The sequence below is a fragment of the Taudactylus pleione genome, unplaced genomic scaffold (genome assembly GCF_031769625.1).
Source record: "Taudactylus pleione unplaced genomic scaffold, aTauple2 ptg000003l, whole genome shotgun sequence".
Taxonomy (NCBI): domain Eukaryota; kingdom Metazoa; phylum Chordata; class Amphibia; order Anura; family Myobatrachidae; genus Taudactylus; species Taudactylus pleione.
The window spans coordinates 2,666,533-2,685,643 of record NW_028284406.1 but is presented as its reverse complement, the minus strand read 5'-3'; the positions used below and the strand labels follow the sequence as shown (position 1 = coordinate 2,685,643).

The following is a 19,111-nucleotide window of genomic DNA, read 5'->3' as shown; positions in this document are numbered from 1 at the left end:
AAATGTGACATATATAATGTAAATATTTGAAAACACTTTGTGATCATTGATGCAAAATCTTACATAAATAAGTGTATTGTATTATGATATTCAAGCTCTGTTTCTTTTACACTCGTGAATGTGTACTGCGTTATACTAATCAAAAAGTAACTTTATTTTGTCTTTTCCTCTTTCTTTTTATTTTTATTTTCATTTCTGTTTTTTCCTTTCCTCTATTTTGTTGACATATAATTAAAAAGATGGTATTGGATCTATATTTTCAAAGTAATTGTACTACTTGTTACGGTTTTATTATAATCTCTGAATATATTTTATTGTATTTTCTATTTTGTATTTTAAAAATTGAGATTGACTGTATTATTTTTGTATATTCTGTGCAAAATTAATCTGTTGTTTTATTTGCTCTTACAATACTAATAAAAATTGTTAAAAAAAAAAAAAATAATAATAATAAATCAAAATCTTTAAAATAAACAACAAGGGACAAATGTAATAGGGTGAAAGTTTAGTTAATGTGAGTTTAGCAGTAAACTCTAACACTTTTTAAACTCGCTCAATGTAATACTGTAGAGTCTGAGAACAGGCAAACTCACGTTTGTAGACTAAAAAATATATAGTGCACACATATTCCGCAGCGCTTTACAGAGAGAATATTTGTCCATTCACATCAGTCCCTGCCCCAGTGGAGCTTACAATCTATATTCCCTACCAAATGTACATGTACACACACATACACACTAGGGTTATGTTTTTTGTTAACCTACCAGTATAATTTTGGAGTGTGGGAGGAAACCGGAGCACCCGGAGGAAACCCACGCAAGCACAGGGAGAATATACAAACTCCGCACAGTTAGGGCCGTGGTGGGAATCGAACCCATGACCTCAGTGCTGTGAGGCAGTAATGCTAATCATTACACCGTGATCAATGGTTTTGCCATTGATCGCACAGGGCAACAGGATTTTTTTTTTCTCGTGTGCCAGGACACGGAGCATAGCTCTGCCCCCCAAGATGACCTGTGAAGTCCCGCTCCCACTCCCTGATTGGTCCGCAGCATGGCAATTATGAAAGCAGGGATGACCATCGGTGGATGAAACCATTGATGGTTACTAGCCGATGGTTTAATACCATCGAGGTCAACCACCGATGGTACACTTCTCCCTCCCTGCGATGGTGCAAACACGCCCCCGCTGTGAGCTACGAGCATAGCAACACTCCCTCTGTAGGCTATTCCCCAAGCAGTACCAGGACCCTTCCAATACCTCGGTGGCCCTGACTGCAGCACCAGTATTACCTCCGTTCCTCACTCCATTCATTTTGTTTTTAAGGACTTTATGTCACAGATTTCTAATGTAAATTAAAGAAACAGGAACTTTGTATTATTTATTTTTTTCCCAGACTTTACTTATTTATTTATTTATGTATTGACATATACAGGGGTAGGAATGGCCAACGTCCATCAATGATTCTAAATAATTTTTGATAGTTTATGGCCGATGTTGAATACTTTTACCATCAACGGTAATCAAATAATTTCCCGCAGACCACAGACCTGATTCAGACCCGCTCGCTAAGGCACGATCGCTCGCTAGCGATTTTCGCCCATCGCAGTGCGCGTGCAGAAGCCATTCGTTGCAATCTGATTTTGGTATCTTGCAAGCCACTATCAGGTCGCTGCTTTGAGTGACAGATAGTGCCGTTTGTGGGTGGTAACAGGGGAAGGTGCTTGTGAACGGGGGAGTGGTGTCCTGAACGCAGGCGTGTCAGTCCCCCAAAACGCTGTTTAAAGGGCGTGCATAATTAGCAAAGTAGCGTCATTGTACACGTCACCTGCATGTATTTCAGCCAGCGCTGATCACAGTGCTTGCGGTGGGGAAAGGCAACCCCAAGGATTGCGAGCTGCTCCGATGGCTCACGCTGGTCCTGATTAATCATACATTTCCCAGAGATGACGTGTGATGCGAGAGGCAAGGGGGCGTCTTCAGACACTTGCGAGCGCACTTTGCCGTAGCTCGATAACACACAGTGGGCGTCCTTACACGACACAGTGCGAGTGCTTTATTTAAATATCCAGCCCCTTTTGGCCAGCGAGCGATCGCATCTTGCGAACGGGTCTGAATGAGCTCCATAGTGTGACTCTCGATGACGGCTGGAAAACATCTAAACAGGGCGATTCTGTTACGTTTGTTTCCCTCTGCAGCATAAAACCAGGAACTTCTCAAATTTATCCAAAATTACAGGGCAGTAAATGAATAGGTACACCGGTGTAACAGGATTAAAGACCAGAAGCGTTTACTATACACGGCTCAGCTTTAAATAGCAGCCAAGACATAAAATAAACATAATGATCAGGTTGTAATAATGGAGCCATGTTGTACCATTTTTAGATTAAAAGGCAGCTAGAGCTCAGGAAAATTATGACAAGAAACACCAAACTGTATGTATAATTAGATCTATCTAAATAAATCTCTGTGCAAAATTGGCTTATTTAAAATTCAAAGTTGACGGATCTGACAATATTAGGTGGTACAGTGGTTAGCAGTGCTGGGGTCCATGGGATCCGCTCCAACAAGGCACTATTGCCTTGTTGTTTATATGTTCTCCCGTGTTTGTTTGGATATCTTCCCATGGTCTTTAAGCATGCTGGGTAGGTTAGTGTGCTTGCAGGGCAGATGCTGGGGTATTAGGCTCCACATGAGAAGCTTCTGCTTTCAGCCCCCTCATTCCTAGCACACGTGGAATATTGCTCTGTACATTACTGCCTTGTTTAGGATTTACATGTCTTTTGTAATAATATGCTATTATGAAATCTGAGTCTCATCTGGGGCGTATGCATCAACGTTAAAACTGCGGTAATATATTATCCTTTATTTATACATTTTATATGGTGCCACAAGGGGTCCACAGCCACTTACAAGTACATAAACAGAATGAGCTAGAACAAATGACAAAACAATGCAGGGCAAGGATATAGGACCTCATTCAGACCCGGTCGCAAGCGCTGAGCGCTCGCAACCGGGTCGATGTTAAGGCCCTGCACACGCGCAGCGGCCGCACTGCGCGTGCGCAAGCCCAGGAGTGAGAGAGAATTTCTCTCGCTCCGGAGCTCACTACAAAAGGGGTGGTCGACAGCTCGACCCGTTTTGTAGGCGGAGCGGGGGGGGGGGGGGTGGCTACACAAACGGAGGCATTCCCAAGCGAACGCCTGCCGTTTTGTGGGCGGCTGCACTGACATCAGCAGTGATGTCAGTGGGGAGCTTCCTACTCGATCAGAGCAGGAAGCTCCCTGGGGCTTGCGGCGGCCGAGACCCAACCTTAGGGTCTCGTCACAAGCCCCGATGGTCGCAATCAACCTGGTCGGTCGTTAAGCTGTGGGTGGTAATCCACAGCTTAACTAACGACCAGGAGGCCGCACTTCACAAATGAAGCGGCCGCCCTAATTCAGAGAGAGCGATCGTTTCTTGCGACCGCCTCTGAATGAGGGTCATAGTTTATAAACATCGCTGCATCAGTGGTCATAATACTCAGGTAAGCAGCAGTGAGGCAGCAACCAGTATGGAGGCAGTATGGTGTAGGTGATAGTATAAGTAAGGGAAGGAGAAGCATGTGAAGGAAGAGGGCCCTGCTCGTGAGAGCTTACAGTCTAAAGGGGAGGGTCAGAAAGACAGGGGTGACACAGATGGGGGAGACAGTGAGGAAGAGTGAGAGCTGGATGGCTTTGGTGAAGAAGTGGGTTGGTAAGCCAGTTTGAAATTTGGTAGTGAGGAAGAGAGTCTGATAGGGAGAGGGAGAGAGTTCCAGAGGTAGGGAGCAGCACGGGCAAAACCACTACATGATAATTAATGTAGTGTAATCTATCAGATTATGCACTCTAGTGAATACACCATAGTCCTGTAGTGTTCACTCTAGGTCCGCGGCAGGCAGGGCGATGGACCTAGAGCAAGGGCACTTCTGCGCGCGCCCGAAAAGGGGGCATGGCCAATGAAAAGGAGAGAGTTTTTATGACGCATCCCTTTTTCGACACTCTTGGGGGCGTGCCCGACACTTACGGACATGCCGGGCAGCCCCCAAGCGCTGAGGTCACTGTGAATGGATGCAGGGCGCATGCTCCCAGCATCCATTCACTGGCGTTGACCGCTGCTCTGCCATTTTCCCACCCGCGGGACACTGCGGCCCGCGGGTGGAGGACAGAACCCGCAGGCTGTTTCAGCGCTATAGGGCAGGGTGCTTTCTGCCATTCAGAAATAGGGCAGGGCGCGGTGCCCCGCTAAATCAACCTAGCGGGAAAACAGTATACAATAATGTAACCTGCTGTATGTATAATGATAAAGGACATGATGGGTGATCATGTGACGTGGTCCGCATTTTCCCAAGTAATCAGTGCGCAATTTCTCACCTGTGCTTCTCCCCTTCCATTGTAGAATGGGAAGCAGCACGGGCCCATTGAGACCCCCTCAAATGTTAGATGTAAAACTCATACAGTCCTAGTGAATAAAGTTTATATGTGATCAAGGAGTAGAGTTGTGACATGAATAATGGGACAAAGGGTTAAAGTTTTATGGAAAATTTTTATTTGAATTCACATGGCGAGTAAACAATCATCCAGGAAATGCCTGATTATATAAAACATAATAAAATTAAAGATAAAACAAGTAGAAGGGAAATTACAGCCGCTAAACGAGTTTGGAGGAAATAGCTTTTATTTTGCTAAAACCTTTTTATTGCTGGAGCTGGGTACACTGCTCCAGATTGGTAACGAAAAGATTTAAAACTCTCACGCAAGCCTACAGATTTATGTTCTTATCAAACTCATCCTTTATTTACCTCTACCTGCCTATATGGCATAATGCACGTTTGGTTTGAGGACCACCCAGGACTGGGTCTGTAGCTGGGGGTATGCAAGTGATGCCACTGCTCAAAGTGCAAGGCCGAGGGGGAAGCACTGGCGCTGTCCCCTGTATATGGTTTCCTCGGTGCCCAGAATGGCACCCTGCAAGCCTGGAGAGCCCCCATTAGATAGCTCAAAAGTAAAACTGTTCTAAACTCTCAGAGGCAGGATTCAGACTCTCTACCTTCTCTCTAGTAGAGAGTCTCTCAACCCTGCGTCAGAGGCGAGCAACTTTTTATGGGTAACAGCTCAAAATGGACACCATGACATTGGGCGGGTACTGAGGGGTGTGGCCACTGGAGGGCGGACCTGTAACGGTGCAGATTCCTATGGTGTGTGTCGCCACAGAACACGCACCAGGGGGCATAGTCGTGGCATTGGTCCCTAGAGGGCTTTTTACCCCCCCTCTCAGAATGCAGGATTATGCTGAGTACACACTAGACAATGTGTACCCAGGCGATATGGCAGCCAATATATCGTATCCGCACTACACATCAGAGCGATGTAAAAAAGGCCTGAACGATCTCTCGTTCCGCCTTTTATCACCTTGCACGGCGCTCCATGCGATATCGTCCGGTTGGCCGTGCAGCTCGGCCCTACCAGACGATAAAGCATGCGCCCGCGGGAGCGTGCAGATCGGGCATACACATTGAGCGATCCGGCCGGTATGTCGTTCCGATTCGCCCGGAAACTACATATCGTGCCGACATCGCTCCAGCGTGTACCCGGCTTCAGGCCAGTCTGCCCACACTGTGGCCCATTCTGGCTGTTTGCAAAGAAGGCCAACACCTACATTCTGACAGACCAACCCAAAAAAACACACATACGCCTCTCAGAAGTAACTATAGGCCTGATTCAGAGGTGGAGGCAGCTGCATTCGCAACCGCGATTTCAGATTAGGACACGCCCAGAAAATAGTGGCGGCACGCCTACGTTTTTGCAGCCACCCCCGTTACCTCCCCCAAATGGTCTCTACCTGTCCTCTCTGCGTCTGTCATCGCTAATCAATCGCTGCACGTGCACAGTGTAACCCATGCGCAGTGGCAAAAAATTGCTTCACTGCGTCCGACATTGACATTGCGCCCAACTCTGAATCAGGGCCTATGACTTTTATATGATGTAGGGACACTTTCCAAAAAGATACACACGTTTTATATGCGCTTACAGCGCCTCTAGCAGTCTATTCCTCGGCTTACGCTAACTGCATAACCGATAATAAATTGCATTTTTCCCTATTGCTGCTCTTTTTACCTGTCATAAGCCTCCAACGTGATCCCTTTCATGCAGTACAATATGCTCTCCTAGCTTCTCACTAAGAGGGCCAATCTCCGTAATTCTGGGATTTGATAAATCTGGCGGCCGCGGTTTCTATGGGGGATGGAGGGATCACAGCAGGTATGGGCAATATCTGCTGCAGTCCCTCCTTCAGACTTGGGGGTGATACTAAGTATTTGCAGTTACCTTCTGAAAATGGGTGTTTTCGGGGAAAAAGCCGCAAATATTTGATGATAAATGGGCCCCTTAGTGAGAAGCTAGGAGAGCATATTGTACTGCATGAAAGGGATCACGTTGCAGGCTTATGACAGATAAAAAGAGCAACAATAGGGAAAAATGCAATTTATTATCATTTATGGGGTTAATAGAACATTGCGCACTCCCAGTAACCTAGCAACAAGAAACCTCACGTTCTATGCAGCTGCTGGCTGAGGAAGCGCTGAACGTTCCAAACCTCACACGTGACCACGGACAAGACTACAATTCCCGCGATGCACCGCGCTGGCTGCGGCCTCTGATTGGTGAGGGGGAGTAACCCGGAAGAGTCCGGTGACGTGGAGCGGCCATGGTGAGCCGGGGATTGCTGCCAGGCTGATGGGATGATGGTTATAATAATATAATACAGTATAACAGGGGTATTCAACATGTTGCGCTCCAGCTGCTGTGGAACTACACATCCCAGCATGCCCTGCCACAGTTTGGCTATTAAGGACATGCTAAGACTGTCAGGGCGTGCTGGGATTTGTAGTTCCACAAATTGAATACCCCTGCAGTATTATAAGATCATATGAATGATATAATATAATCCTGTCTGTGGCTCACCATCATTATGTGTTTCGTTTCAGGCGACTGGAAGTGATCGGGTGGCGGGGGCCGGGCTGGTGGCGTTCAGCAGCCTCCTGTTCGGGTATTACACAGTGTGGGTCATTTGCCTGGTATGTCATTGCCTGTAGAACTACAAGTGCCTGCATGCCTTTGCTGGGCTCCTGGTGTGGTGCTCCCGCTGCCCTGTCAACCACATCAATTCTTGGACTTTTAGATTTTGTAACAGCTGGAGAGGTCCATACTTAAGAAGGGGATCTTTATAAGTAACTGATGGCCAGACAGCTCTGCACTTCCTTGCTTACTTGGGTAAATGACTGAGATGGCCATCAACCTAAGCATGGATGGTTAGCCACCATTGATTGATAGTTCTCCACCATCGATGTTGGACAGGCAGCAGGAAGCCACAGACTGAGAGTTATATAGTGGGAGGAGCAGGGTCCCCCAGCAGCACAGAGTATATTAGGAGATGAGTGTTGTGTTAGGAAGGCTGCATGTGACAGGGGCAGTAACATGATGTAAGAAGGGGAATGGAGGCAGCAGGAAGCCACAGACTGAAACATACATACAGAAAGGAGCACATTCCCAGCAGCACAGAGTATATCAGGAGATGAGTGGTGTGTTAGTGTGGACAGGGCTGCATGCAGGGACGGACTGGGGCTGTATTTCAGCCCTGGCAGTCCACCCTGCACTTGCGTGTGAAGGGGTGCGTGGTTAAATTCAGAGGGGCGTGCTGCGAGTCACGGGGGCTGGCCTCGCAGCACGCCCCTGTCTTTCCCCGGCCCAGCACAGCAGCCACTGGCCCATCCACGTCTCCACCCCTTCCGTCTCCTAGATATTACAGTGATTCCAGAGCCGGGCGGGGGACTATTCATTTCCCCCTCCTCGAGCCGGGCCTTAAGCCATTGGCCCTTCTGGCATATGCCAGAAGTGCCCAATAGCCAGTCCGGCCTTGGCTGCATGTGACTAGGGGTACATGATGTGAGCAAGGGAATGGTGGCAGCAGGAAGCCACAGACTGAAACTTACACAGTGGGAGGCACATGGTCCCCCAGCAGCACAGAGTATATCAGAAGATGAGTGAAGTGTCTGTAAGAACAGGGCTGCATGTGACAGGGGCAGTGACCTGGTGTGAGGAGGGGAATGGTGGCAGCAGGAAGCCACAGACTGAAATTTACATAGTGGGAGGCGCAGGATCCCCCAGCAGCACACAGTAGAGACGAGAGGTACCTACTGATGCGGAAAGACTGAGTAGTCAGACACCCCTCTATTAAAAACAATGGCCCTGATTCAGAGCGCTCGCTCTGAATCGGGGGCCGGTCTTTTTTTCTTTTTTTTTAGAATGGCCTCCTGGCCGCTCGCATAGAGCGGCCAGGAAGATGGTCAAGACCATCGCGACCAACGGGCTTGCGACGAGACCCTTGTGGTAGGGTCTCGTTGCCGCAAGCCCCAGAGAGATTTCGGCTCTAACAGAGCCGGAATCTCTCCACCCCCCCCCCCCCCCGGCCCGCCCACCAAAGGGGGCGTGCTGACACTCAACATCGAGAGCACGCCCCCTTTGGTGCGAGACCCGGAGCGACGGTTTGCGAGACCCGGAGCGATGTCGTGCACATGCGCTGTGGGCCACCATCGACCCGGTTGCGAGCGCTCAGCACTTGCGACCGGGTCTGAATCAGGCCCAAAGTTCTTTCATCCAGCCTGTTGTTTATCACACAGACCAGTTGCTAGGTTGGTACATTATACTCTGTGTTTACTTCTGTATATAGATAATGCCAGTTGTAATCTGTGACCATTCACTAAAATAAGCTTTGTCTTTAATGCAAACTCTTATTGTTTCCAGCCATTCATTGACAGCGAGCATGTGATTCATTCCTTTTTCCTGCCAAGAGAGTACGCTGTGCTGCTGCCCTTACTGGCGGCCCTCATTCTGCTGCTGCTTATAGGTGAGTCACATTTTGGGGAATTGGGAGAAATCTATACAAGGTTAATATCAGACTGAGTATAAATGAGCAAATCCTGATGGCAGATTCCTGTTAGAAGGCGATTGTTTGAGTCTGGCAGGAAGCTTGGACCCTCACAGCTCAGGGCAGATGTCTAGTCCCCTATTTGAGGATGATAATGGGCCCGATTCAGACCCGGTCGCAAGCGCTGAGCGCTCGCAACCGGGTCGATGGTAGCCCACAGCGCATGCGCACGACAGAGCCAGCTCCGTCGTGCGCATGCGCGAGACCCGGCTAGCGACGGGCAATCCTTCGCTCCGGGTCTCGCACCAAAGGGGACCAGCTGTCGATGTTGAGTGACAGCACGCCCGCTTTGGTGGGCGGGCCGGGGGGGTGGCTGCCCAAACGGAGGCGTTCCCATGAGAACGCCTGCCGTTTGGGGGCGGCCCCACTGACATCACAAGTGAAGAGCCAAAATCTGTTAGAGCCAAAATCTCTCTGGGGCTTGCGATGGGTGAGACCCTACCACAAGGGTCTCGTCACAAGCCCGATGGTCGCGATGGTCTTGACCATCGCGACCATCATCCTGGCCGCTCGCAATAGCTGTGGGTGGTCACCCACAACTATGCGAGCGGCCAAGAGGCCGCTCCAAAAAAAAAAAAAAGCCCGGCCCTGATTCAGAGCGAGCACTCTGTCAGAGCGAGCGTCTCTGAATCAGGCCATGTGTCCGTCCACTTGCGTTCCTGCCTGCATCCATCCCTCTTGTTGTTGCATTCAGGTGGTCTCTTCTAGGGGGACAGCTCATGTTTGGCAGTGTGTCAACCATCCTAATGTGCAGGAGTGTTAATAGAAACCAGGCCTGTTTTTGAGGGCTCCCATGGTACAGACACCCACACTTAATTCCCATTGCCTGCCTTATTCTTTAGTTGTTTCTGTAGCGGAACTGCATGCTGTAATTTAGCACCGCCTATGCAAGCGTGATCTTTCTGACCAATAGGAAAGCACAAGCAGAGAGCTTGCGGATTCCTATTGGTCCGCACAGTCACATTCCCATCTGTCAAAGCTATTCAGCTGTATAGTGTCGGCATAGAAGAGAAGGAGGATGAGAGCAGCCAGATCTTGTTGGACATTAGCCACGCCCCCTATGACAATACTCATGTCCCCTCTCTCCAGTGGTATAGGGGGGGGCCCTGCTCTGGATATCTCACAGGATACCCAATTTGTATATGCCAGCCCTACCTAGAGAGTACAGTATGCATACCATTTATGCTTTGTCCCTGTCTGTTCCCTTAGGAATCTTTGTGACTTATGTCATGATGAAAAGTCGTAGCCCTAAGAAGAAATCACAGTGAAGATATGAATATTCCCTGCTTGAAGTGACTGACTTTGACCAGCAAGGTTCCAAGACAAATTGGTCACATCCTTCGTGACATTACTCCTTTCACACCTGGAATGATGGGATATGAGACACCCGTGAGCTCTCACAGCATCACAGAACACCGTTATCAAGGGAACACTAACATGCTACGCGACCATTAGTGTAAACTTTGCACCTGCAGTCTCAAAATTTGGTAAAGAAATGCTGCCACCTTGTGGTTGAACTTTATTATGACAGCATGTATGTAGGTTGTTGACTGAAGTTCACTATTCCAGGTCTACAGTTTAAAATGGCATAATCGCACAGCCAGTGGTACAGCCTTCATTTGTGTTCTCGTTAGAAAGCCCAGCAGATACCTACTTATACCTGAGGTCCCAGAGAAATGCTCCTACAGTGGATATGACCTGAATATAATACTTTCTACATTGAATTGTGATTAATAGTTTATATTATTATCATTTTTCTTTTTACCCTGCTGCTAATTGTCAGCACTGTTTGATTCAATTATCTTCGAGAACCCCACGGGCTAAACCCCAGAGGGTGGATTTTTCCTCAGCCTCAGGAGTTGCAAGGAAAAAAATCTGCAGTAAAATGCACCCTCTGCATTTAACACGCTGGGAAACCCACAGATTCCAGCACTTTGCATATAATCTATGGGCTCACGCTACCCTCCGGTTTTACCGTGCATGGGGTGGGGAAGCAGAAATTGTATAGGACTGGCCATGAAACCCAGAGCTTTTCCCCGTGAGGTAAATAGGCGCGGGGTCTATTTGAATAGGCCCCTATATGTTTGATGCAATAGTTTAGCGTCAGTGTAGCCTTTGAGAAGAAAGTGGTCATTCTCAGCAAGATCGCTTTTGTTAATATGGAAATAGGAAGTTAAAGAGTGATTTGTGAAGTACTGCTTTCCTTATAGCTGCTTGACTTGGGGTTACGTTATAGTTTAAACCCAAACCCAGTAATGAAAACCATTGATCATTGTAATCCTCTGTGCAGAAAAGCACCATCCAGAAACTGACGACGCTGGACATTCTTCATACATTCCAGGTTATTATTATAGGAGTATTATTGCCATGCAGAAATCTAGGACAGTTATCGGATGCTCCACCTTATATATGTGCAGAAAGATTCAACAAAAGTGTTTCTGAAAGGTTAGGTCCACCCCTTCCTTCCAGAAATAGCAGAACAGCAGTGGTTGTTTCGAACCCGCATAAATTGTGAAAGACCTTCCTCCCAGTGCTGGTGAATTATTCTGCTGTGCTGATTGGATGACTGAACAGTCGACCAATTGGAGATCTCCATATGAGATTTTAGGAAATGGTGGGTTTAGTTTCATGGCCTGTGTTGCTCTCTTATTTGCTTTATACTTGTGGTGTGTGACCTCCTTTTGTTCATTGTTAAAAATAAAAAAGCACAAATAAAATCCTTTAAAAAAAAAAAACAGAATAATGTAATGTCTCCTCTAGTATGAGAAATGGCCACTGATACGCTGCTGGGAGGTTTCAGGCGATGAGATTTTACCTCATACTTTTTGGTTGGGACGCCATAATTTTTTTTTTTTTTTTCTTGGGCTCCTCTAATTGTGCGATATGCCATTTATTTCGTGCACTGACACTTGGGTTTAAAAAAAAAAATACATAAAAAAAAGTTGAACACCGGTGTCTACAAGTACAAAAATACTAACCTATCCTGTCTCAAAAAGTTGTTTTTTTTTGTCACCACAGCTCCCATCTAAACTGACAGGAGCTATTCAATTGTTTGTACCACTGGGCTCCCATCACTAATCGTGGATGTTTGCGCTTAAAATGTAGGGGATTAACAGCGTAAAGAGGCTAATCCCAAAAGCGTGATCAGGTTAAGGCACCCAAAAGCCCCACTTTGGATGGCAGCAGGTATCTGCTCGCACTCCAGGAGGTTGCAAGCAGAAATAATTGACTAGCTCCCCCTAGAAATAAAGCTCATTATGATATATACAATCTGCACTTTCTGACAATACTGACAGTTTCATTTGGGATATAAAATGCTAATGGAATTTTTTTTTTGTATAATGTATTAAACATTTCAGGTAGTACCATCGACATACCATAGGGGTTCAGATATAAATTAAAGTTTGTAAGATGTTCTGATTTTTTCTGTTATTATAGGGGTTATATTGTTTGGCACCCTCTCTTTCATCTAGTACCACATGTAGTAAATATGTAGACCCTCGCCAGATACAGGCAGTAAGGAGCAGTATTGCAGTGCGGTACCCAGTACAGGAAGACTCGCTCTTTGCAATCCTATGTAAGGCTCCATCAGAGAGCTGGTTGGATTGCGTCATTCTATACTGCCTGTTGTAATACATTCTGGCTCCCAGCTTCAGCTAATAACAAGGATTCTTGGAAAGTTGATGCCAAAATGTGATACGTTTAATTATTTTCCTGTCAGGAATTTGTGCTGGGGGGTTGGCGAAAGCTACTTCATATCAAATTTATTACTGGTAAAAAAAACATGACTGGTCCTAACCTAGTCACTAAATGGTAACAAAATTAATATGTAGGATAATGTGCACCGGGAGAAATAATGTATTATTAAATAATTTATTATGCATAGTACTGGTTTAGAAGGCACCATACTTTTGCTGTAGTGGGGTAAATGTAAGTATAAATTGCAACGTAACATTGACACTCAGTGCTAATGTCATCATCAATGACAGAACATTTCCTTCTTGTGAAACAAGTTTTTTTGAAAATTAGGAGAAGTAATGTCTTGCAATAGTCACGGACTACTGAGCCTCCCAAACCTGTGATTTTGTGTGAAGTGGAGTCGGCCATTTTGTGGGTGTAGTTTGTTGATTATTAATAGGACTTTCAGAAACATCGGTCGCACATGGAACCTTTGAGTAAGCTTATGCTGGCCAACAATGAGCGTCTCGCCTAAGACGCCGGTGCTTCTCCAGCTGTGACCAGTCACAGAGGCTCACTTAGAAAGTTGCGCCGACACGCCTGCGAATAAATCCTCTCTACCACCGCCGTCGCTAACCAATTGCTGCGCATGATCTGTAGATAAAATTTGTCCCACTGCTTGGCACGGCACCCTGCCACCAGTATGGCTGCCGCAATGCCGTCCGGAGAGCCTTTTGGACGCTCCACGCATGCACCGAGCAGCCTGTACTTCCCGGTGCTAGTGGCCGCGCTCACTCGGCACACGTCCAGGGCCGGCACAGGACGCACTGCCGTCTTATCAAGGCACTGTGTGCGGGCTGTCAGGTGTTTTGTATTGCGCTCATGTTAGCAATGGTTGTATAACAGCAGACACACGCATGGTATAATCATACGTGTGTTACCGTGACATGAAGACTCTACACTGAAAAGCAGGCAAGAGTTACACGTACACATCATTAACACGCCAGCTCCCTGAGTGCCTCTTTGTTGCAGTGAGAGAATCATGGCAGCAATCTGTACGCTGATTGCTGTAAATAGAGACAGGATTATAACGTCCCCAGGGATGTGACTCGCAGGCAGTGGCTTTAACATGGCTCTTATCCAGACATAGACAGGAGCCCAGTGCTTTCTTTTCCATCACAGTTACTGTTTCCGCACAGGAACAGCTTAGTCAGTACGTTGCAGTGTGTGTGAGATGTACCGCTTGCTGGTAAAGGGGATATCATAACCATAGCTCAGAAAAGACCATAACCATGATCTGCGAGCTGTACAGGTATAGGGTCTGCACATTGGGGTGTAAGCAGGTTCTGTGCAGTGTGAGAGGGGGCTGGAAACTTGTCTCAAGGTTTTCTGAGGAGCCATCACATCGTGTCGGAATAGTCCCATGGGACACAACAAAGCAAGGTGTCACCTGGCAACAAGACCCAGGCAGGTAACTCCGCTGTGATCTCAGCCTTTCACCTGGGTCTGCCTTTACCTGCAGCCCCACCCTCAACACTTCAATCCTGTCTTGATGTGACTGCTCTGCTAGGGGCTTCTTGCTTGGGCAGAACTGGTTTTGTCATTTGACCAACAGCCGGGCCTGCTCTCTCCCTGCCTGGCTCACCTCACCAGCTGCAAATCTTAAACCGATGATTGTGCTTGACCAGCCTGCCCATCTTCTGCTGTCTTGTCCATCCTTGGCCTTGCTGACCACCATGACTTGTGTATCACACCACGCGTGGCCAATTTAAGCCTCTGCGCTTAGGACAATCCATATCATGTTTTTTGGCCATCTTACATCTCTCCAATATTACATACCCTCAGCCTTGGTCCTTCACCACTCGATGGTCTGCCTTCATCCACCGGCCATCTTACTTTTCTGCAGGTTGTAGCCCGGTCTAGGTTTTCACCTTCATCGCGTTCCTCACCTTGTGCGTTTTGGATCTCTAGACACCTCTGGGCTTGTGCGTCATCTCTACAGTTCCCCCGTTTCCAGAGTGATTATGGTGACACCGATCTCTGCAAATGGAGAAGATTAAAAAGACCAGGTCCCAGACAGGAAGCAGAGTCTCCGTAAGTATTCATCCCCCCGGTCAGTGACGGCCCGATAGTGAGTCAGCAAATGAGTCTACTGCATTAGATCTGCAAGCCTGCTTCTAGGGGAAATCCTTTCTGGGAATATAAAAGTCTTCAGCATTACAACCCCATAGCGGTCACTGCAGCTTGTACATTATTTAACTCCTTTTATGACACTTTTAGAATAGCTTAAAGTTCTTCTAGTTTTTACACTTCAGATGTTTCTTTTTCTTTTTTGTTACTTTTCTTAACCTATTTCACCATTTTCTTTCTATTTCAGTAACTAGTTTTAAGAAGTAAGAATGATAAAAAAAAAAAACCATACTGTGTGTGTATATATGTATATATAATATATATACACACACACATACCTTACACTTACAGTATGTCACACATACATTACACACATATTTACTTTGCAGCAACTGCGACTTCTAGATCTGAAGGATGGGACCTGGCCCCTCCCCCCTAGCGGCAAAATGCCGCGATTCGCGGGTCAATCGGGAGGGGCCGGAGGCAAATTATGCAATTCTAATGGAATCACGTCATATTGGCCCCGCCTCCTCCCGATTGACCCGCGAATCGTGGCATTTTGCCACGAGGGGGTGGGGCTTAACTTAGAAGAGAAGGTGCCTGCTCTCCAGTCTGTCAGGGGGGGGTTTCCGGGTACTCAGAATCCCCCCCTGCGTGCGCTGGTGAGTACCATTACATAACAAAAAGCAACGGTGCCACCACATCATATAATGCTTGCCAGAAAACATTGACTCATTCGCGTTCTCTTACAATCTATGGGCCTCCCAATGGAGGGGGCCCAAACGTAGGCATGTCGCAGCTGTTTTTGGGGTGTGTCTCTACCTGCGACTTCGATCCTGTATGCAGGCAAAATGGCTCCGGTGTTTCCGTTCTGGCAGCCATTCTGTGCGACCATATGCTTACTCAAAAGTCCGATAAACATCTGATCTACGACCGATGCTGTGTCTTTGTTCGCAGTTGCATGGATTAGCGAAGCCGCCAGTGAGCGCCTCAATACAAATCCGGGCGGCTGCGCCATTTTCATATTTTTTGCACGGCTGTTGAGTACAAATTTGCAGCTCTGGCGTCATTAGCGTCTATCTCTGAATCAGGCCCTAAACACATACACCCGTGGGTGTCTTTTGCCGCAGTCTTGTCTGCGCCTTAATGCTAAATTCTGGTATAAGCCCTTCCCTTGCGTACATCCTTGCATTAGACTGAGACTTTCTGCGTCTTTAGATGCTGCAGTCACGCATGGTGCGTCTTTAATCCGATGCATCGGGCACACCATCGAAATTTGCACCAGCCCCAGGCTAAGTGCAGAGTATGGCGTACAATATACCCGATTCAGCGTCGGAGACTGCAAGCAGTTTTGCAACATACCCATGACAGAGCCATAGGACAGTACATCTCCATGCGTCTGTATAGCCAGTCCCACATCAATACATTTCTGAGACTGTGAATCTCAATCAGTCCTGTAACTCTGGGCCTGATTCAGACCTGCTTGCGAGCGCTCGCAAGCGGGTCGATGTTGCCCTAGTGCGCATACGCACGACGGAGGGAGCTCCAGGAGGCCGCTCCAAAAAGGAGAAGGGACGGCCCTGATTCAGAGCGAGTGCTCTGAAAGAGCGTCCGGCTCTGAATCAGGGCCTCTGTACACGCACTTCATGTGACGCATGTGCTATGCGACTTAGACGCATGCACAGCTGGAAATCATCCACCATTTATGTTAATATCGGTGTTTCCACCCACTCCGAATCAGCCCCGTGAAGGTAAAAAAAAAAACAGTAAATGCCAGTGGCTATGGTAACTCTTTAAACCACGGTTTCTCATATCAGACCTATTATATACCCATATAAAACCCATTTATAAAACAATTGGGCATGAGCCCTAAGGGCCACTAAAATACCAAGTATAAATATTCACATATATAGAATGCAGATAATATACACTATTCAGTGTTACCCTAACATTCCTCCTCGTTTCTGTTAAAAAGTAAAGTGTTACCTCTCTACTCTATTACAGAAAGCGGAGAAAGGTCCTAATGGGATCTGATACAGAAGAAAAAAATGTGACTGCAGTCATTTAAGCTGCAGTGACATCACCGCCTGCGGCGGCTGTCAGTTTGTAAACTGTGTAGGGCAGACCGTTCTCACTGCAGTCTGCCCTACACTTGTGGGGCCTGGGGAATTGTCTACCCCTTGGCTGCTGGTGGCACTGCCGGACGGCGCCCCCCCTTTGGTCGGCGCCCCTGGCGAGTGTCATCCTGGCCAATAGCTAGATACGCCCCTGCTCGCCATTCGCAACTAATTGGATTGAGCCCATGACTGCTCAGACTGTAGACTTTTGTAGCTTTCACACAGGTTTTTGGCAGACTGCCACTTTCCATTTGAGCCAGCCCCAGGAACTGTGTAATTTAAGAATGTCCCCATTTTTAGGGATTGTGTGACAGTGTGTGGCCCTGACGAAGTACAAACCTAGGCAGAAACCTAATCCTTGTCAAACTACACCACCCTACCAAATTTGGTGGAGCTAGGTCCAAAACTCATACAGACGCGCATTCTCGCTTATTAATATATATTTCAGGAGAAATTCAATGTTAACTAGTAGGTGGTGTTATAAGTCCAGAATTAGTGTTCTTAATTTTTAAACAAGTAACCAACAGTGCTAGTACAGTACACCAGGCTGCAATATTCAGGTTGGTAGGGACATATTGACATTAATTGCGGCCATTGATGGTCAATGGTTTTGCCATCGATGGCTGAGAAATATTTGGAATTAAAAGGGTAGTTCCGGCGCTGTCTGTGATCTATTCTGAATTAAAGAACTTCTTGATAGTGTTCTCAATTTGTTCAGAGATATATCTAAAAAATGGAAAACAACAATATCGTGTAATAACGTAAAAAGTTAGTTCTCCTAGGATATAGGTGTACACTCACCCTTTTATGGTGATAAATAGACGTTGGATCCAACTTTCACCATGGTCCTGTGGTGGTTGTGGAATGCAACGTAGAGCCCGTCAATATTGTCTGTGAGTACTTCTGGATTGATGTGTATAATTGGGGAAAACACATAACAAGCCTCCATAGTGCCAATCAGTATACCCAATGCAAGGTCCTATAAGGTCAAGTAATATACTCACTTTGAATGGGAAATAAATTTAGCTTAGGACATTTATTTATCAGAACCCGATGTCCGTCGGTGTTGGATGGATCGACAATAACTTTGGATCCAAAAAAATTGTGCAAGATCCAGTTAAAATAATAAAATATTAATTTATTGTGGTGTGGTCATATAACACCAGGGGGTAAATTTACTAAAGTGAGAGTTTTTAGAAGTGAGTTTTAAAAGTGATGTTGCCCATAGCAACCAATCAGATTCTAGCTATTATCTTCTAGGAGGTGCTAGTTAAATGTTAAGTAGAATCTGATTGGTTGCTATGGGCAACATCACTTCTAAAACTCACTTCTAAAAATTCTCACTTTAGTAAATTTACACCCAAATGTTTACAAATGTAAAAGGATATACTACATAAGACAATTTCTACAATAAAATACAGAGTTTACAAAATGAAAAAAAATAATCATAAAATATAAGAATAAAATAATAAAAAAAAATAATTAAAAAAAATACAAAATAAAATTAAAATAATAATAAATAAATATATATATATATATATATATATATATATATATATATATAAACATTGCTATCAATGAAAAAGTGGAGAGTACCAATCAGTGGGTACTTGGCAACACGTTTCACAGAACCAACGTCTACTTCCTAAGGCTGAGAGGCAGCAATGTTTTTATTTTTTCCTTGGCGCAGAGAAATAGAGCTTAGCCTCACCCCCGGCTACTTCGTGACGCACTAAACCTTTCCAGTAACTGACTTGCTGCCTGTCATTCCCCACAGCAGGGACGTCCATCGATAGGTGCATCGAATTTAATCACTGATGGCACCATTTATGATTCACCCACCGATAGCCATCCCTAATTGTGGCATCATGCTCATTAATGTGGGTGGGGCTTAACATGCTTGCCACACCCACTTGGTCAAACATTATCTCATGGCCTGGACGTGAGCCAAATGACGTGTTATTTACCGTGACACATAAGGTATACAGAAGTGATATCTTAAGTGTTAAGTGGTGAGTGTCTCACATTGCTGTTGCTAGGATACTTGTGTTAATTAGGTATGTTAGCAGTTAGTGAGTAGAGCTGCAGAACTGACCCCTCCACACACTTCGTGTACAGAGTCTGCAGGGACATTCATGGTTGTTAGATTATGAAGGTCCGTGTATCACAAACATATTTAT

General features: G+C 46.3%; 1 protein-coding gene across 1 annotated transcript; it reads left to right on the top strand.

Moving 5' to 3' along the window:
- The first annotated feature begins 6,624 nt into the window (after window positions 1-6,624).
- On the top strand, window positions 6,625-11,751 carry DPM2 (dolichyl-phosphate mannosyltransferase subunit 2, regulatory). The gene is made up of 4 exons (XM_088458188.1): window positions 6,625-6,729; window positions 7,007-7,096; window positions 8,823-8,925; window positions 10,216-11,751. The coding sequence occupies exons 1-4, from the start codon at window positions 6,727-6,729 to the stop codon at window positions 10,272-10,274; spliced, it is 255 nt and encodes an 84-aa protein (XP_088314314.1). The 5' UTR covers window positions 6,625-6,726; the 3' UTR covers window positions 10,275-11,751.
- The last annotated feature ends 7,360 nt before the right edge of the window (window positions 11,752-19,111 follow it).